This window comes from Gymnoscopelus microlampas (genome assembly GCF_963454915.1).
Source record: "Gymnoscopelus microlampas genome assembly, chromosome: 6".
NCBI classification, from domain to species: domain Eukaryota; kingdom Metazoa; phylum Chordata; class Actinopteri; order Myctophiformes; family Myctophidae; genus Gymnoscopelus; species Gymnoscopelus microlampas.
Genome location: NC_139943.1, coordinates 39,397,144 through 39,418,164, shown reverse-complemented (window position 1 = coordinate 39,418,164; position 21,021 = coordinate 39,397,144). Strand labels below are relative to the sequence as shown.

The following is a 21,021-nucleotide window of genomic DNA, read 5'->3' as shown; positions in this document are numbered from 1 at the left end:
TTGCTGATCTGGGGTGCTAGCCTAGGTACTATATCGAGAGTGGTTTAGAGCTTTGGGAACAGGAATGGCGGAGGGGGTGTTCAGGATGTTACACACAGGGCGACTCGGTTCACAGGCAAGATCCCTTGCCTACCCCCCTGGAGTATCTCTGAGGACCCCCTAGGGATCCCAGGCCCCCTGTTGAAGACCCCTGCTCTGGGGCACTATTGGTTTAAATAATCCTCCATTTGTCATATACATGGATGTATTTGAGGGAGGAGATGTGGAGCCGGCAGGAATGCAGGTAGTCAGCAATTGATTTGGTAATTATTAGACAGCACATGCCTATAGAGGTGGGCCTGGATTGGGCACACGTTGAGGAAACCATCCTCCAACACAACCAGGCAGGCTTTAACCTGGAACCCTCAGGGGAAAAGAAGTGGGTCTGTCGAGGTGGAACTCGGGGAAAAGGTCTGTCGAGGTGGAACTCGGGGAGAAAGGAACATCTTGGAAAGAAGCAGAGAAGATCGCCCAACACCGAACCAACTGGAAGACATTCATGAATGGCCTATGCACCCCTAAGAGCAAAAGGATTTAAGTCAAATAAGTCACATCGAGCTAGAGTGGAGAGGGGAGGTATATAGTGGCGTCATGACCATACCCGTCCCGAACCCTAACCCTAACACATTCTGTACACCATGTAATTGTACACCTTCCTCGGCCAATTTAATTTGTACATAGTATGTTTTTTGTTTATGTTTTGTCATATAAATCAGCATCGTCATCATCATCATAACCAACAGAGGGCAGTGTGGGAACAGTCCTAGAGGTTCAGTCATAACGGGTCACAAGGATGCCAGGTTTGATAGTTTTTACTTTGTTTTCACAGCCCTATTGAAACTTTGGCTATTTGAAAATAGCCGATCTACAAGCTCACACAACACGTCGCGATGCAAGGTGTTGTGTGCTTGTAGATCTGATGTTTTCAAAATATTTTTATACAGTTTGAAAACTTGAAATGGGACATTTTTGCATTATGAGTACTTTTACTTTTGGGTACTTTAAGTACTATTTTGATACTTTCACCCAAGTAATTATTTTTAACACCGAACTTTTACATGTATTTTTACATTGTGATATTGGTACTTTTACCTAAGTAAACAATGTGAGTACTTTTTCCACCAGTGGTGATTAGCCTTTTTATGTGACGTTTAAGACTAGTACTAATTTACTGGAAAGTGTCAAACTAATCTGGCAACTCACACATAGGGCTCTTACTAGCATTAGCAGAGTGGGCTACTGGCTGGTCAGCAGAAGCAACACAACAGTTACTTCACTTCTGGGATTTATGGAAAGCCAGAATGGTAAAACCAATGTTAACAGACCTCTAGCATATGCCCTTAAAGCCATACGTGGCCCGCAAGTTGACATTTTCTTGTTTCTTTTGGATTCTAGCTGATTAATGTGAAGTTATCTGAGGATTAGCCTGGCCAGCCGAGCTAGCAGCGTAACTTTGGCCACTTTCGCAGTTTGTGTGGATCATCAGGGAGGAAGGAAGAGGACAAGAAGGAAAAGGAATCAAACAAAACAAGGCGCTGGCTCCGAAACTCTTTGTCAAATCTACACAACTTGTCTAGACCGCAAACAGAAAACTAGACCGTTTTCTGTGAGTTATTTACTTGGCTAATAAAGTATGTCGTCTAAGCTGACTGTAGCTAACGTTAGCTAACTGTTGACTGGTAATCCGGTGTTTGTGGGGGGGATTAATTAAACACTTAAATCGGGAGTGTTTAATACTCTAGTATTAGCTTCACAAGGCGATCGTATGGATTCTGATGTGATCGAGACTGACGTGGTGCTGAAGAAGGGTGTCGGCGATATGAGTGTGAACAATGGCACGGATCTGGACACCGACACACCCAGGAGGACTACTGCTGACGACCTGGAAGATAGAGAGACTGAGGACCTGGAAGATAGAGAGACTCCAAGTCCTTCATCGTCTGGGGTCTCAGGAGAGGAGGAGGAAGAAGAAGATGATGAGGAGGAGGAGGAGGAGGAGGACGACGAGTTAGACGAGCTACAACTCAGCACAGCATCCAGCGTAGAACATGGCGTGGAGGCACTTCAAGAGAGCCAAGAGAGCCTAACCCAAACAGGAGGTCAGCCACAGGAAAGGACAACTCCTCCAGACAATGGACGTAAACAATCGGAGGAGGCAAGAAGCTCTACTCCTGATATGAGCTTCGCCCAGACTTACACAACTTTGGGAAGGTAGGGCAGTAGGTTCTCACACTGTTTCATGTCAAGGACCCCCCCCAAATTGAAAATATGTTGTGCCAGGGATCTACAAGCTCATAGCGCTATGAGCTTGTAGATCTGCTATTTTTGCCACAGTATAAAAGGTCAAAGTGGTTAAAATCATTGTGATGCTATATTCATAATTTTGCCGGGGACCCCCTGGAACCTCCCCAAGGAACCCTGGGGGTCCCCAGACCCCACTTTGAGAACCAATGAGGTAGGCTGTGTGGGTGCGTGTGTGAGACTAGATCTGGCCTTCGATCCCAGAACGCCAAGTTCTAATGAATGTCACCTTTCACCTACCACCAGGAAATCTGTCAACTTCTTATGAGTTATGAGGGTCCACCTCTTTTCCACCACTGTGTGCATATCTAATCAATTCTATCAAACCTGATGCTGCCAAGACTCTGCTAAACACTATGCTGTCTGGGGCAGATATTTGCTGTTCTTAAATGGACTTAAATCATATTTTCACTCATCATAATAATAATAAACAAAACAACCAACCAAGGGTTAGGGTGGAATGTCTTGCAGCTTATAGACTTTTTCATGTTAACGGGATATTTTCATCTTGAATGTAGAGATGACTTCCTATGACTGCGTACGTACACTAGTTGTTGTGGATTCTTGTATGCTCAATATTCAAGAACTCCGTAAAACTCTGTTTCATGGTAGACTGAATCACAGGCCTAGCCCAGATAATTTGATTGTGATTAACTTTAACTTAATTTATTCTGGACAGTATCTATCCTCTTGGCTTCAGTAAGGCATACATGAATGCCAGCCACCAATCAAATGTAGGTAAATTTACTTCCTTTCATCGCTGCTGCCAACAAGTGTCTTTGTTTGGAGATTAGCCTATTATTTTGGCCAGGGGATGACTGACTGCAATGGCAGCATGAATGAGTAGTCTTTATAATCAGATTTGGGGTTTAACAGTTCTAATGCCATACATATTATGACTCATCTCCACTACAATTGTTGTCATTCCCATTTGTATGCCCTGCATTTTAGTGGTTTAAGTAGCAGGCCATAACTGGACTAATATAATTTGGATTGACTACCTGTGAACAACAGCACATAACTTGGACTGACTTTTGACTGAGTCATTGAGAAGAAGGACTGTCATTTGTGATACATATGACGAGCTCGGTAGTTGACAAATAGTATCCCTACCACCGCCATCATCATCATCCTAAGATGATGAAGAAAATAATAATTTAGCGACATTTGACACTGGTCTACCAGCCTTGTGAGTCACCATCAACCAATTATTTTTCAGTGTACTCATTTAGAATAAATGTTATGTTCACAAATAAGACAATGTCTGAACTAGGAAAGGATACAATATTTTATCTTATCAGTATACAAAAGACTCAAGATGGATACTTTTATGGTGCGTTTACATTTTGGAGATAATCGTGAATATCCTCACAAGCGACTTGAAAAATGTGTCTAGCTCACTATGACATACCAGTGTTCCAACGTCCTTCTGAGAGACTGTTAAGTGCCACTGCACTTAGTTGCAAGGACAACTCAATCCAGAAAAAAGTGAGCGTGCTGACATTTCTGCACAATCAAGCTTGACAAGGACCACAGTTTGGCACATCTCAACTCTCTACAGGTCAGAAGGTTAGCAGCAAACAAGTTCCACAGTGTTTTTTTTTACTAAAACAGGTTCAATGTAGTAGCTAAACTACAGTTTGACTGACTTCATTTAAAGAAAAGACACAAAATGATGTATGCATATTTGATAATTATCGTTTTAATTGTTACATCCCTAATTGGTGGTCTAGGACGGTCAAGGGACAATAACATAAATCCAGTGAAAAGCATGGAGAAAACGGATGGATAAAATGAATATGAGGTGTCTGAGCAAAAACAAACAGGACGGCTGAGTGCCAAATCAAAATACCATAAAACCAAAATCCCAGTAACTACTGAACAAAAAAATACTAAACAAAACAAAATCTTCTACACCAACTATCAAAACAAATACAGGAGGTGGCACTCACACCTAAGCTAGTGTGTTTAACATAAATAATTATGTAATGACAATGGGATGGGTACCCCAAATCTTACCTAATGTTTCCCTGATAGAGAGAATAAGTATACTGAACAGATGGCTGAGTACACATACACACACGAAACAGGCCTGAATTTCACACAAAAGACAAAATGTAGGTCTGAACACAGACCGAGCTATCTCTCTCTGATCGTGGTGTAAGGGAGCAGGGGTTGATTGCTATTTTGTAAATAGTAAAAAACGCCTAAAGAGTTGAGGCATAAACGGTAAGGCGGCTCTTAAGATAGGGCCCATGTGCGAATGACTTCATGTCATGCATGCGTCCAGTCAGTGCACTTTGGCTTTGAGGGTTTGATTTCAAGGAGCCACATTCCTGTAGCACTTCTCCCCCTCTCAGCTGATTTCCAGTGTAACATGGAGATTAACGCTATACACAACCAAACTACTAACTGTTATGAAATGTCTTGAGTGCAGAATGCCTGGGATGTTTTTGTGTCTGAGAGTGCAAGTACCGTCGTGTTTGTGATTTACGGATCAAAGGGAGCTCTGTATACCATAGACACAGATACAATAATCAGCATTAATAAATACCCATATGGTTTACAAGCTAAGCCCTTAACACGCTGCCTTTTATCCCCAAGCTTTTCAAGGAGCCAGTGATCTGATTATGTAGCCAGTGGTGAGCTTGAAGCCCAGGGAATTGTTTGTGAACGCTGGGAACTGTGAATTGGGTATTGATTGCTCTACCAAGCACTGTATGCCTTCACACTGCAAAATGCTGAGCATAAGCATGATATTATGATGCTTCTCTAGTATCTCTACCCAACTTAATGTTGGTTTTTAGACCATTTAAGGATCGTACACTCAGAATCCTGAGTGTTAATTCAACTCTCAGGATTTAAAAATCAGGAAGGCACTTGAGTTGTAACGCTGAAAGTGGCAGCCAGCCAGAAGCTTGCTGTGGTCTGTAGTAGACATGGACTAAGCGTACACATGAACGTGACGCGGATGTTTCACACAGCCATTTACTGGATAAAACATTGCTGGTTTGAATTGGTTGTAAGTACAATTTTGAGTGTAAATAACATTATAAAACAATACCCTTTCCCCGCAGGTCCATTTTTGCAATCGGAGTTAAATTGACACTCTGATTTTTGCAGTGTATATGCACATACAAAAACAACAATTATGCGTTGGGAACTATAGTTTTGGTTGTTGAAGATAAAGTCCTTTGTTCTTGATCTTAGACTAGATATTAACTTTTTTTTGTTATGCCATCAACGAAATGTATTTTTTTCCAGTTTGGAGCGCCAGGAGTCAGTGCTCACAACAGAGGCCCGTTTAAGAATGGAAGGGGTGGAGCTTAAAGAAGAGTGGCAGGATGAGGACTTTCCCAGGTATTGTATCAGTGACACCCATACTCCATCACGGTGCTGGGCCATGTGACTTGAAATTGATATCATCATATTCATGGACACATTGTCTATATTCAGTATGCCTCGGTCTTGTCACGTTTTCTTCACTTAGTTATATAATGCAACAGTGTACCTCCATTTTATATGTCACATATAATGTAAAACCACTGGAAAGTTGGAGAGATCATTTTGAATAGCAAAAATGGCCAATCTATAAGCTCAACACGCATATTTCTTTTTAAATGTTTGAAAGTTGTGGCCTATAACGTCTTGCTCAAACTAACATTATGGAAAATATAACTTTTTTTTTTTCATGCTTAGTTTCAATGCTTAGTTTTACCACTGACCACTGAACCACTGATATACAACCTCCCTGCTTCCAAAACCAGCATACTCATCGTGGCCTCATAACCTCATATACTGGTTTTATGTTTAGGCCCCTGCCTGAGGAGGAGGAGGAGCTTGATGATGAGCTTTTTGGTGGGACCTCTGGAGAGGGAGAGACGGGTAAATGAACAAATGAGTGTTGGCTGTGCAACACTATAGTGACACTGGGAACGCATCATTGGTTGTTACCAGTGGTGGAAAAAGTTTTTTAAAAATGACTTAAGTGAAAGTATCAATACCAGAGTTGAAATTTTCTGTCACAAGTAAAAGTCCGGAATTTAAAATGTACTTGAGTAAAAGTATTGGTATCAAAATGTTCTTAAAGTACCTAAAGTAGAAAGTACTTATTATGCGGAATGTCCCATATCACAAAGTTTTCAAATGTATAAAATGCATAGAACTATTTTGAAAATAGTAGATCGGCTATTTTCAAATGGCCGAAATGTATATAAAGTGGTTTTGTAATAAGAATCAAAAAAAGAATACAAAGTAACTAGTAACTAAATAAGGAAGAAAAAACGGTGTGTTTCCTCTGGATGCCTTCTTAGTTTAGGCAGTGGGTGCTCAGCTATGTATACAACTCAAATCAAAACCACCTAAATGGAAAAAGCGGCACTCCAAAATAAATACTGCAAGACAGTGGCTCATATGTAGTTTCTCATTTTATTGCAAGAAGTGAACGCGTTTCGGCCGCAGCCTTCCTCAGAGCAGTTTAGATTATCTAATCTGCAACCTTCCTCAGAGCAGATTAGTTTATCTAATCTACTCTGAGGAAGGCTGCGGCCGAAACGCGTTAGCGTTCACTTCTCGCAATAAAATGAGAAACTACATCTGAGCCACTGTCTTGCAGTATTTATTTTGGAGTGCCGCTTTTTCCACAGGTGGTTTTGATTTAACTAGTAACTGTTACTAATTTGTCATTTCTGGCCCAACGATGTTCAGCTGCTCCGGGGTATGCCATGAACCATGGCAAAAAAGCCAAGAAGAGGCTCACAGCTCCAGACATCAGCCTCAACCTGGACCGTAGTGAAGGCTCCCTGCTCTCTGACGAACTGGACGACAGCACAGAACTGGACCTCGAGGACATAGACACACCCTCAGACAACAGCAATGAGTTTGAATGGGAAGGTATGGAGTAACTGCGTTGTGTTCGGATGATCCGCCTGTTTTGTCAGTGCTTTGATGTCCTCCAATTCTAACATACGAGTAGGAGCGAAGTTGACAGTATTTATGCAAAACGCCCAATTAGAGCTTGAGACTTGAGCTGAACTACAAATTGAGATGCAATGAAAGGTTTGATAGTCCATCATAGTGGGACTTCCGTTGAAGTCACAACTGAAGATGAGAAGATGTTACTGCGGAGACATGCACAGTATGTAATTGCAGACCTTGCCTCTTCTGGTTTATTCTCATCCTGAAACAGAAAAGATGTCATCAACAGACCTCATGTTTACACTTTAACCCTTGCAACCCTATTCTGAGGTTAACATTTGGTTCATTTGGTTTAAATAGCAGATATACAAGCTCACAACGGTTCGTGAGCTTGTAGATCTGCTATAGATCTGTTTTTGGAAGATATTCATTTAGAGGGAAAAAAGTAGGGAGCCTAGTATAGATCCCTGGGGGACTCCGGTCAACTAAGTAAACTAAGTAAGTGGTTAACTCTCAGCCACATTCTCCCACCTCTCAGGTCCACATGCTTATTTCGTACTTTATTCCAAGAGTCTGATGAGGCAGTGGACTCGGTGAAGTCTAGTTAAAATGTGTTGTGTTTTTGTTTTTGTGTTTTCCACTCTGCTGCCTACCTCTTTGTCCCTCGGAAGGATTGTTTCCGTTCTTTGCCTGGAAACAGGCCTCAGGCCAGCACCAGGTTTCTGCCGTTCGCGTGGTAAGGTCTCCTGGAACAGCAACCCCCCTTTGTTTTCTACCAGCCATGAGCTAATCAACCAGAAATGTCCAGATTATGCCGTGCCTTCGGTCATACGTTTGTGTGCATCAATTGTTTGAACAAATCAGGTGGTGTCTTTGTGTTGAGGAAGTTATTTTATTGTTTCATTCGAAGTTTTGTCAGCAGCATGTCATCATTCCTTTCCCCCCCCGAAATGATTTGTCCTGTATTTGAATCAAAAGAAACGTGTCGGTCACAAAGTTGCTCATTGTCTGTGTAATAATGCTATGAATATATATATATATATATATATATATATATATATATATATATATATATATATATATATATATATATATATATATATATATATATATATATATAAATAATTTCAGTGCCATTAACAAGCTATTCCAAGCATCAAGATACAACATGGTTACATTACTTTTCCAATATTCCACCCCAAAAAACACTGAACAATAGTGTTGTGTTTAATTGCGGCGTTATTACACTTACAATGTAGCAATATGCAATCTAATTTCACATCTTCCCATACATTAGCTGAACTCAAAACCATTGCCTTGCATGTCATTCATTTGATGAATGGTTAGATAGACACCTTATTTCATCAGAAGTCTTAGATCAACATTTTGGCCACATAAAGTGAGGAAATAAAGTTGATTTGATTTGATTACATATGTAATAACTTATACTCAATGCAGGCGTGATTCTGTTGGTTTGCACTATATCCCTAAATTACACCCTGCATGTGTGACATCTCAAAAGATACATGATTAGTGCTGTTCCTTGATTGACGATATTGTAATGAAATAATAATTATAGAGTTTGTTTTTCCTATTTGAACTTGTCTTGTTGCCCATGCTGTATAAAGCAAAATATCACTTTGATGCGGTCTAAACCGGGAGCGAGTTTTATGACGTGTCCCATGCAGTAATGGTGTGAATACACTGCATAAAATACAATATTGACCCTAATCTGGGCAAAAGGGACACATGGAATCTTCACATGTGATTAAGTTATTCAGAAATTAGCTTCACTACATCCAGCACACAGTAATCCAAGGTGTAGACTAAACGGATCTTGCTTTCCTCCAGATGACCTACCCAAGCCTAAAACCACAGAGCTTCTACAGAAGGGTGTGGAAACGGTGCAGGAGTACGCTGCTTCAGAGGAGAGAGAGGAGGGCAGACGCTGGAGGATATTCCGCATCGGCGACCAGGAACATCGAGTGGACATGAAGGCTATTGAGCCCTACAAGAGGGTCATCAGCCATGGAGGTCAGTGCATTGCCTTTTACGGGCCGCAGGGGAAACGAGCCCCATGCTGATTTTCGTGTTTTCCCTTTAGCATAACCTTTGACTGCACTGCTGGTACTGTTAACAAACCTGCGAATAATGTATTCAATCACTCAATCAATGTTATGTTTTCTTTTGTTACCACAAAAAATTAGAAGTCTTTGACAGGTAATCTTCATTTTTACAGAGAATAGTGGAAAAAGATGCAATTATAAAATCAGCAGCCAAGATTGTTTTTGGTACAGGAATATTCTTTTAATATTTCTGTTTTTTTCTGCAGGTTACTACGGAGATGGGTTGAATGCCATTATCGTATTTGCCGTTTGCTTTATGCCTGAGAGCAATCAACCAAATTACAGATACATAATGGACAATCTCTTCAAGTGAGGAATTATTTGAGCATAGTTTTTTCATTTCCTACATTAGAGCATTTTATTGAACCAATGCTAATGAGATTATTCTGTCACAGGTATGTCATTGGCACTCTGGAGCTTTTGGTCGCTGAGAACTATATGATAGTGTATTTGAATGGGGCGACATCGCGAAAAAAGATGCCCACCGTCGGCTGGCTCAGGAAATGTTATCAACAAATTGACAGGAGGTGAGTTGGGCTTAATCTTTCTTTCGCCCATATTACTCCCAGAAATAATGAACTATGATATTTGCGAAAAGCAGAAGGTTTTTTTTAAGATGCAATGCTCAGCCTTTACCAGGAAGTGTGGCCTTAATCCAAAGATCACTTTTGACTTAACTGCTACATAATGTGGTGTGGAGTCAACGGTCTGTCAGCAACAATATAATGTTTGATGCACTTGATTTCAGCCATGATCATCTCTATTTTGGTAATATCCATGACCCCTTAATTAACACAGTGTAATTGCAGTGTCAGAAATTTCAGGCCATGATCATGATGTGAAGCTGTGGTACCATGACGATTGTCAACACAAGATCATTATAACAGCTACTGTTCAAAATAAAGGGGAAAGGCCATCATTGTATTATGATGGCCTGCAACGATTACCAGAAAAATGATCGTATGGTAAAGCATGGGGAATCTATCCTTTTTTTTTAGCTTTTTTTACATTATTATTTTGTTTTGTACAATACTAGATTCTCGGGGCGCTTCGCGCCCCTCGAACCCATCCGCTGCGCGGGGCTTTGTGTTTGTTGGTCCCGCCGTGTCCCTCTCTCTGTGTCCGTGTCGCTGCAGCACAGAGTGGGCAGTAGAGATGGGATTTATGTGTCTTTGAAGGGAGGCGGATCGTGGGGTTCTGTTCCTTTCAAAGAGGCGTTGTGAATACTGGCTCATTTATGGCTCAGGTGTATATTATAGATACGTAGAAATAGATATAAAGATGTATGTATTGATATGTCATAATAGTATGTGTGTTTGTATTGTAGATATCATTTATATGTGACTGTAAGTATGTGTTATTATGTACTATAACTATAGGTCGCGCCCTTCCCGCTAGCTCCCTAGCCAACAAAATCGTTGGATACAAAAGAAAACATCGCAAACCCCTTTGAAAGAGCTGTTGTAAAGACTGTGTCATTTATGGCTGATGTGTATATTATATTTATTTTAAAAATATATTTAAATATGTATGTATTCATATGTCATAATACTATGTATATGTATATTGTAGATATAATGTATGTGTTAAATATGTGTTATGTACTGTAATACAGCATATGACATTATGATATAATAATGTATTATTATGTTTCATGTTATATAATATATAACATCATTAATACAATATTTATCATAGCATAAGATATTGCTGCAGCACCCCTGGTAGTGGGGAGTCCGCTCCGTGTGTCTGGCTCTGTCTGTCAATCCGGCGAACAGCTTTTTAACATGTTATATTTAATAATATATAATAATATAATATATAACATCATTAATACAATATTTATTATAGCATAAGATAATAATAAACATAATAATACATAGTATTGTAATGTGTAATATTGTGACATCTTTGGAGCGCATCTGTAGTGTACTGTTCTGTCTTTCAATCCCCCCCACCAGTGTTGGGACCAGTGGTGAGCTGTGGATTTTTGAACTAAGGGTGCTCTATTTTATGATGTCACGTGCGCGCGCAGGCATGTGCACATAGCCACTCAGCTCAGTGCTAGTTGAAATACTGTAGGTATTCAACATGTGATTATTAATGTATTTATATTTCTTATTATTTTGTTGCATTGTTAATTTGTTTTTGTTTTTATTTGTTTCAATTCTTTTGTTTTCCTTTTAGTTTTATGTAAAAGCCCTTTACATAGACTCACCCACACATAAGTAGTTAAAATAATCAGACAACTTGGCTTTGTCTTGTCTCGGAGAACTGGGTCCTCTGCTAAGCGATCCCCTTCACACTCTGCAGTGCAGAGACTGTTGTCTGTCAATTGTGAGAGGAATGTACGCATTCAATTCAAGTCCGTGGCTTTTCTCCAGTATAGCCTAATGTTATGCGAAGCAGCCAGGTAGAGGCTATTGAGGCTCGCCACTGACGGCGCGAACCTTGACAGGCTATTGTTTAAACTTTAAGGTGTTAACGACCGCCGCTGACGGTGAGTGCATGTGGAGCACGCGCGAGCCCCCAGCCCCCACAGTGTCAGAACTAAGGGTGTGGCGCCCCCCTTAGCACCCCCAACGTCAGTCCCAACTTGGGACTGATGTTGGGACTACATAACGCAACTACTATTTGCGTTAACTAATAACGTAACGCGTTACCTTTTCCCATTCAGTTAGAGTTACTGTGATTGAAATTGGTACGTTACTTGTGTTACGTTATGTGATCCAAATGAAGTTCTTTCTGCGAAGCAACCTTCCTCTCTCTGCCTGTCATTCAACAGGCAGACAGCGTGCAGCAGCCAGCAGGCTGAATAGAGTGGTTCCTCTCAGTCTAACATGATGAATAAGTGAAAGTGGTGGAGAGGACGATGATTGGTTAACGCGGGGTAAATTTTCAGTTTAAGCCAATCAGAGACAGCGTTAGAGGGCAGTGTTGCCATGTCCTGTTATTGTAAGCGACTTGTAATCGACTTTGAGCAAGCCTCCATGGAGGCAAATGGAGGAAAATTCACAGACCCTATTGCTTATTTAGCGCGCGCAACCTGGCAGCTAAAGGGAACTAACCTCGCGTCAGCAGTCTTTCCAGTTTCCACCTCGGAGGAAATGAAAGGTAACACAATGGTGTAGAGGAAATTTGGTCCGCCTCGCTGTGTTTGGGTCTCGTTGGGCGGTGGTCAGCGATGACGCTAAGGAACAACATGGCCGACCGTAATGTTGTGAGTTTGTGTTGGCCGCAATTAATTATGCTGCGAGGGGGCAGATGTGTGCTGAGCAGTAAGAAGTGGCCTACAGACTGCGCGGAGTGATTGTGCGCGTTGTGGCTTGTGTTGTTAGTGACATTGATATGTTGTTTTTGTATTGAGTCCCACACAGTGGCAGGTTTTTTTTGGGGGTTTGGGGTTTTGCAATGTATTATAGGATTGGACTGACAGTCCCACATACGATATACGCTATTATTGCTATAATGTCCAAATAGAAAATATATTCCCACCTGAAAGATCAAATGCTTATTAAACTTTTATTCGTGTTGAGAATGAATATATACCGCCGAGCAGACAGGCAGCAGGAGTGTATAGTCACATGTCTTATGTCTGTCTTGGAGTTCCAGTAACATTTTTTAACTATCGATTTCTTAAATTAGCCTTTCATTATATGTTCTGGCCCGCCATCTAATGCCTAAGGAAAAAATTGGCCCGGCACCAAACCTAGTTGCCAACTCCTGTGCTAGTCTATATGCAGACTGTTTGTGAAAAGAATGGCATGTGTGTACATATTACCAGCTCCCTTGGGAGAATTGCCGACACCGTTTCATCTCCTGCCAAGTCGAGACCGGGTCCATATCCTTTTGTTTTGTTTACTCGAGACAGAACTTGGCCCGGCAAACGTCAGCTGATGTAGGTCTTAGTCTCATGCACAGTAGACTCCTTAACAGACGACGTCACGCTGGTTGCAAGCGTCATACTGCGCAAGCGTCAAACCCATTCTGCCAGGTCTCGCTAGGGCGCGCAGCACTAGCCAACACACAAGAGGGGGTTGGGGTGTGCTGAAACTAGCGCACCCCGAAACAACAGGCTTAGAATTGATTGCATGAAACAATCACCTGTGCATCCAGTCTCAATGTTGGTAAACAAATAATTGGTCTATGTGACAGTAAACATTAGAATTCAGTAGAATTCAACTTGCACAGTCTGACAAGGAAGGTAATCAAGATTTTACCTTTTTCTCATTGCACAGTTTGACATGTCATACGACCAAAATCGTATGACAGTGTGCAGGCACTATAATAATAATAAACTGAAATGACTGAATTGTGCCCGGGCCCCACAGAAATGTAGTATAATACAAAACAAAGCACACACCAAGATGATTCTGGCCAATCATGGGCCCTTTGGCAAGAGCGTACCAGTGGTCTGCAGAAAGGCAAAGTTATGGTGTCCGTCCCAAAATTATAACAACCATAAATGTTCAGATTATGCTGTGCCTACAGCGATACTTGCTGTAATATGACACAAATAAAGCTCTAAACTGCAGGCTGTTACTACTTGTATTTTAAATTATGCAAAGATATGGCACGTATCGCATTTAAAAGGCATTCATATTTTCAAAAGTAAGCTATGTTCTTATCGACCCCTTACTAACAATTTAGACTAAACGCATAGTCCTTCTGCTCATGTTTAATAATCAGAATAATGTTCATATCAGCACATGATTAATGCTCTGGCACTTTTTCTGCAGGTTAAGGAAGAATCTGAAGTCCTTGATAATCGTTCATCCCTCTTGGTTTATTCGCACCCTCTTGGCACTCACAAAACCATTCATAAGGTAATAATAGCCTTGAAAATGAAGAGAATTTAATGGAGAAAATGTTTTAATAGTTTTAAGACTGGACATTGTTCTTAACAACACCTGCTATTTTTCTTAGCTCCAAATTTACCCAGAAAATCAAGTTTGTGTTCAGTTTGGCAGACCTGGCTGAGTTGGTCCCTATGGAGTACGTGTCCATACCAGAGTGTATCAAACAGTAAGTGTGCTCCACTCAGACACACATCAGACCTTTGTAAGTTTCACTCAGCCACCTTATCTGTGACTGACTAAGTCTTTGGAAAGGATTAGAAATGCATCCAAAAGATTGTGTTGTTCATGCTACTATGAATGGTTTAAAACAAAATTCAATTCCTTTTCGAAATAGCAGATATCGTACTATGAAATTTAATTTAAATCAGTGTACTTTAATCAAGTGATTAAAGTAGACAAAATTCTGCCACCTTCTCTGTTCTTTTCTGACATGGATTGAAATATTTTTCTTGTGAAAGGTTCCTGGACAGCCTTGGTATTAAGACTATGTTGAAAATCAATGCAGAGACCACTCTTGTTTTTGCTTAGCCTCATTTGGATGTATTAACGTGGCAGCTGAATGTGCCGTACATATTTCAAAATGCTCCTTTGGATTTGGTTTCTGTTGGCTGTATATTTCTCTATATATTTCTCTATTCCTTAACCCCATTTCCCTGCCCCTTTTAAGGTTTGACGACGAAAAAAATAGGAAAACCAGTAAAAGGTATATATGCATATTCACCCAAGGGGTTTCACCAGGTTTTGTTTTTTAAATTTGTAATTCTTTTAATTGCACGAAACTAACAACAAATTGATTGATTGGCTTTTAGGGATGCAACTATCCTCCCCAGTATTTTAATTTTACTTTTTCCAATAATCTCCCTGCCATCTCATAATTTACTCAACTACAACTGATCATTGAGTGACTTTTAATGAGCAAATTGAGTGGCTGTTTCTACAAACTGAAATTCAGCTTAGACCCCATACAATGTGTTTTTTGCCTGTTTTTCTGCTCTTCCCTTCGAATCTATGTTACTTACTATACACTACAGTAAATGCATTGTCAGCCTAATATGATGTATCATTTTCTGTTTACTTATATTTACCTTCAAACAATTGTTTCGTTAATAGTTACTCTATATGCCATGCTGCTATCACAAGTTAAAAGCACCGAGAAGAACTTACTAGAATGTTTCTTTAAAACTACAGGTTTAGAATAGGACTCGGTTGGTAGGTTGGTAAGTACGCTTATGTCTCCTGGTGCTCGTTTTGCTCAAGGGGGTGAAGCGAATGCACTGTGGTGTGTGGTTGCACTGTAGCCATGTCCTTTCATGGTCCCTCCAGTAACTAGCCCTCACTGCACACTTGGCTTGTCCATTCTCACAGCTTCCTGCATGACTTGCTGTAAAACTGCTCCTTACTGATATTTTTCAATTGTAACGAAACTCTAATGTCAGCCGTGGGCACTTCGTATCAGTTAATGTCAAAATATTAGAGTTTTATAGAAGTACAATGTAAATTCAAGTGGCACAGTGTTATTGGAGAAGTTTGTTGTAGATATTTTACACTGCATTAAAGCATGCATACAATACATTATTTCTGGTCAGTTCTAGGATTGTAGCGGCTAAAATTAAGCTGGAAAACATCAGTTGATCAAAGTATAATTATTTGTCTTCACCAAATAATACCTGGTCAAGAAGCCTCATTACGCCTGATTTATACTTGGTTGTGCATGTTCATGCAAATAATGTTCATGAAAATAGCCGATCTATAAGTTCACAACCTGTCACATTGCAGTGTGTTGAGCTTGTAGATCTTCTTTTTGTGATGCACAGCACAGCATGTAACTTAGATGCATTGATTATATCATTAGCTACTCTCAGCTGAAATCTCACTGAATTGGAATAAATGTGGTTATAACATCGTTTCAAGGATCGGCTGAAATTGGGAAAATGACTTTCAATAGTAATTGAAAAGCAAGTTAATTCGTGATGCACATGTACACAAAGTTAATTCGTGATGCACATATACACAAAGGCAATTCATATTGTTTTACATAAGGCATGAAAAGGCATTTCAAAATAATTACAAAATGTAAACAAAGAAATTGATGGTTAATGATGATTAGGAGATAAACGGATCCATAGCAGAGAATTATTAATGTGATGATCAATTAGCCTAGCCCTGTTAGACATGGCTCTGTGCCTCTCACACAGACACCTGATGAGCCCATTGTTCTCTTCACAGCATTGACCAGGACAGCAAAGTGGAGATAGCAGCCGCTGCTGATCCAGAGTAACTCAGTCATGCACTGCAACGTCTGGAGGAATAGGATGGAGAAGAATGTGGACAGCAGCCGCTCATATGTTGATGTTCTGTGCAATGTAACTGGAGCATAATTAGCTCTTTGTCAGAGACGTGCCCTCTTGAAACTATGCTGCGTGTTACATTGTGGAACTCTCTGCTGTGTTGTTACTAGTGTGCCATGTGCTTTATCTTCAGTAGTTCTATCACGTGCTGTCTGAAGCATTTTTATAACCTTTTTATGTACTATATCAAGCCAAACCTAGATACTGTCTCCGTAGTTACTGTTCAACGATGTATGTATCTACAAATGTATTGAAGGCACTCTTGATACAAACGGTTGATGCATGTTCGGCTTCATCACATTTAAATATTATATTTATATTCAAGAGGTGACAAAGGAGAAAGATTAATATATTTTTTATGGTTGCTCTGATTTCAATTGCGTTTTAGGTCATCCGACCCCACCGAGTGGCATTCTTAGAGCAGGTTTCACGTCACCCCCGTCACTGTTCAATTTCACTGCTGAAGTTCTTTGTAAGAATCCTGCCTGGGAATGAGAAAAGAAAAAAAATAGTTGTGCTGTTCCCAATCACTTGAATGTTGTTTCTGAATTGTGGCTGGAAGGTAATGTTTGTGAGAATTTGTCTGAAGCAGGGATTTGGGTCAAGGCTGAACATGATTCATGTTCACCCACACATGTTCACTCATGTATGTATCAATGTTGATGTTACAGAAGAAGATTTACTGGTGAGCTTATTCTTGTACATTATTTCCTGCAAATAAATGGGCAATGGATCCACACAAACTGTTTTTGTAAATATTTATTAATGTGCATTTTGGGTCTTATCTCAAGAACTTGACAAAACCAAGAGATATGGTGCTACTGTAGCAGAAATTGTGAACTGTGCAAAATACATTTAACAGATTATACATCATTCATAGATTTTAATTTAGCCAATGCTGTATTTGAAAAATACTATGTACTGTACATTTGCTGATGATGAAGCCTTAGTTGTCCCAGTAGATGGCACTGTTGACCTAATAGTGATTTCAAGATCTCTGTAATATTTACAAAAGTAATACAATTACCTAAAGCTACACTATGTCACTTTTTGTGTGTGAATTGAATGTTCTTTTGACAAATCTATATGGAAGAGTATGTTAATTTAACTCACACATTTGGGGTGGTGGCATTTGTTCTCCCTGCTCTTGTATATCCTGTGGTCTGGTTTGACTACTACGCCTACTTGTCATCAAGTGGTTCTGCCTTAATGTCAAATTTAAATTTCTTTAATAGCTCAGTGATAGAAAAAAGATAGAAAATATCAGCACTTGCGTTGGGGAGTTGGGTTCAAATCCGGGATAGGACATGAAAGTTACATAATGTAGCTATAACATTACTGTACAGTAGGCCACTGTTTCTCAAACACTGGGTCAGAACCCATGTTTGGATTGCAGACTAATTTCTGTGTGTAACGAGTAATTATCCCTTTATTTTTCGTTTCTTAATTTTTTTTACATTTTCTTACAAATCCAAAGATTATTTTTTTTTCATAAATTAAAAACTTTGTAAATAAATCATAAATTAAAAACATTGTAAAGAAATCATAAATTAAAAACATTCAAATATTTTTGAAAACAATTGAATAAATTCATAAAAAAAATAAGAAATTCCATAAATTAGGGTAAAAAAATCTAAGTGGAAATAGCAGATCTACAAGCTGACATCCTGTCACATGTGTTGTGAGCTTGTATATCTGCTATTTTCACTAGTTTGGTTCCCGGGGAGACACATTTCTCTTTTGGGTCTCGAGCTAAAACGTTTGGGAACCACTGCAGTAGGCTGAGGCTATATCAAATGCTTCAGGTACAGTATAAGCTTAATGGTACAATGCAGCTAAATAAATTAAATTAAATGATGTACATGAGAAAAATTCACTTACATCATCAAGAGACAAAACCGACAAGAAGAATAAAATATAAATTAAGAAACCATGAAAGAAAACTTCATAGTCAAATTACATAGCACAAGAAGTGAAAATAACACAAGGACTTCAAGTAATAGTATTTACTGTATAATGTGCTTTTATGAATTTTGCACAGCTACTACAGACCGATTTTGCAATGCTTTGAAACGGAGCATTGACTCTATACATCTAATAGCAATGTCATCAACTTCCGGGTCAAACTTGTTCGCCATGAGGTGATGCTGTTGAAACATCCACTGGAGATCTCCAGCCCCATACACACACACTGCTCTTCTATATGTTCCAGAGCATGAAGGGTACGGGGCTCCTCTAGTTACATCACCAGCTAAATAAGACCAATTTACCAGGCGGGCGATGGCATTCATGTCAGACAGGTCGAACTTACTGTTGGCAGGCTGTGACCCGGGTACAGAGACCATCCTGTATAGAGTGGCCCACAAATGCTCATCTGGGCTAAACGTGTCTTTCTCCCACTCCAGAAAATTCTGGATTTCTTTATTCTCCAGCACGTGTTCTACAAAGGCTCTAGTGACCACAAAGTAGGCATTGCCTGAGAACATGGGGCTGTTGATTGGGGGGGAGGTCTTCTTGATTCCTGTCCCGGTGACAGTATCAGTGACATTGTGATGGTACTGCCAGCGGCCCTTCTTGTAGTCGTTGGTGGGCTCAGACTCCATATGGTTCTTCCCATTGAGCAGCTTCAGTGCCTGAACCATCTCGGCATTGGTCTTGATGGGGAAGTCTGCGCCGCAAGTGTTGAGCAGATACCTCCACTGGACAGGGGACTTCAATAGATCCTTCATGCAGTTTAGATCCGCTTGCACTCGAGACCAGGACGCGTAAACCACACGTTCTAGTTTGCTGGCTATGAACACGTTAGGGAAACAGGAAACAATTGCTCTCACAGCTTTCTGGAATTCCTCTGAGGACTTCCGGTCCACATGCACACAGTAGGCATTCTGAGGGTTGTAAACGGCACGCAGGAGTCGCTCAAACATCTCGACATTTGCATGGATCACCATGGAGTAGGCGATGGGAAAGTCTCTCTCCTCCGCACTGAGGGGCACTGTGATGAACCCTCTGTTTTCAATATAAGCTTTACAGTCCTTTGTTTTGTTAAGGTAGAACTCCTCCGATAGGAGCTTAGTTCTCTTCTTGGATCCCAGAAGTTGAGCAATTTCATCTTTCATGCTCTCTGAGTCTCCTTGGACGATGGCCGAGCAGGCTGGCATGTCATCAAAGTATCCTTGTGGTACTCTGTGGTGGTCAGTCACTGGGCGCCTCTCAGAGGTAGTTTGCCAAAGAAAAAAGGAGACAAGCATACATACCAGCAAGAGAGAGAGGTTCACGAAGAAGCTCTTACACTTTGATGATCTTAAAGTAGCCATGACTTCAGTGGTGTGCCGTCAAGTGATATGATATGTTAAAATCAGAGAAACAGATTAAACCCTCTCTGCTGTTAAGCTCTAGATAAATAGGGAGAGGTTCATAAGCTCAGGCATTTTAAATGGTACATTTGAATAGGTGTGTCCAAATAAGATGTATGCACACCATGATTGTGTCAATAGCTTTTACAGGATGTGCACATAGCATATCAATTGCAAATCCTGTGGGGATTGAATAACTATTACCTACTTATATCTTTAATTTACTATGTAGCCAAATGTTTTTTTCACTATGGAGAGCAAGGCAAATAGAGAGAATGATAACATTTTTAAATGATTTGTTTAGTGGAAGCTGTGAAAGCAATCGTTTACTGCGATTGTTTAGTGAACCTTTTCATAAACACTTTATGTTTTCAATTGCTGGTTTAAAGTATTTTTTAAATCTTCATGATATGCGTTTAGTAAATTATGGTCCCATTCATTTAAAAATTAATGATAAAGTAGGGTATGTTTCTACTGGTTCTACCGAGTGAAGACTTTCTATGGCTGAGACCCGCTGCTCCAGAGCCAGAGTCTGTATTGAAGTTTGCTGGCTGTATTGTAACTTTATTAATTATGCCAGGCTGTTTGGCAGTACAACAATAATTATGTATTATGTATTATTATTATGTTATATAATACGTACATGAAATGATAGTTGCACAACTAAGACGTTTCTGTACTTCCTATGGCTCATGAGCACACTTTGTCTATGCACACACTGCACTGCACACTATACCTCAACACCTTCTCTACATAATCTAACTCAGTGGTTATAACTATTTTATAGTTTTAATATTCAAAAATAGAGACTATCTACAAGCTCACAATGTGTTGCATCGCAGCACATTGTGAGATTGTAGATCAGCTATATTTGAAAAAGTTGGACATATAGAAAGAAATTGAGTACTTTAACTTTGGTACTGTAACTATTTTGATGCCATTACTTTTGTTTCTGTTACATGTAACAGAGTATTTTATATTGGGATATTGCAACTTATTCCACCATTACAAACAGTGCAATGTCTTTTAAAATGTGTTTGCTTAATGTTTTATGTAAATTTGAATTGCCTTGTTGAAC

General features: G+C 39.9%; 2 protein-coding genes across 4 annotated transcripts; one reads left to right on the top strand and one right to left on the bottom strand.

The window, feature by feature from the left end:
• Positions 1-1,258: 1,258 nt before the first annotated feature.
• bnip2 (BCL2 interacting protein 2) lies at positions 1,259-17,343 on the top strand. Of its 3 annotated transcripts, XM_084060157.1 has the most exons (12): positions 1,259-2,250; positions 5,605-5,700; positions 6,155-6,225; positions 7,048-7,233; positions 9,109-9,291; positions 9,590-9,692; positions 9,779-9,910; positions 14,123-14,209; positions 14,310-14,408; positions 14,910-14,945; positions 15,431-15,459; positions 16,469-17,343. In XM_084060157.1, the coding sequence occupies exons 1-11, from the start codon at positions 1,805-1,807 to the stop codon at positions 15,453-15,455; spliced, it is 1,464 nt and encodes a 487-aa protein (XP_083916283.1). In that variant the 5' UTR covers positions 1,259-1,804; the 3' UTR covers positions 15,456-15,459; positions 16,469-17,343. The 3 variants fall into 3 exon arrangements, with proteins under 3 accessions (XP_083916283.1, XP_083916282.1, XP_083916284.1); XM_084060156.1 differs by lacking the exon at positions 15,431-15,459 and having other exon boundaries at positions 16,469-17,342; XM_084060158.1 differs by lacking the exons at positions 14,910-14,945; positions 15,431-15,459.
• A 1,271-nt stretch (positions 17,344-18,614) lies between these two features.
• gcnt3 (glucosaminyl (N-acetyl) transferase 3, mucin type) lies at positions 18,615-19,833 on the bottom strand (the record flags this gene model as incomplete). The annotated part of the gene is made up of 1 exon (XM_084060202.1): positions 18,615-19,833. The coding sequence occupies exon 1, from the start codon at positions 19,746-19,748 to the stop codon at positions 18,615-18,617; it is 1,134 nt and encodes a 377-aa protein (XP_083916328.1). The 5' UTR covers positions 19,749-19,833.
• Positions 19,834-21,021: the final 1,188 nt, after the last annotated feature.

What these genes read in the sequence shown, in the direction of transcription:
- bnip2 (XM_084060156.1), top strand. Translation starts at nt 1,805, where the DNA reads ATGGATTCTGATGTGATCGAGACTGACGTGGTGCTGAAGAAGGGTGTC. An exon ending in GAGGGTCATCAGCCATGGAG is followed by an intron (nt 9,292 to 9,589) that starts GTCAGTGCATTG and finishes TTTTTTCTGCAG; the next exon opens with GTTACTACGGAGATGGGTTG. An exon ending in TATCAACAAATTGACAGGAG is followed by an intron (nt 9,911 to 14,122) that starts GTGAGTTGGGCT and finishes CTTTTTCTGCAG; the next exon opens with GTTAAGGAAGAATCTGAAGT.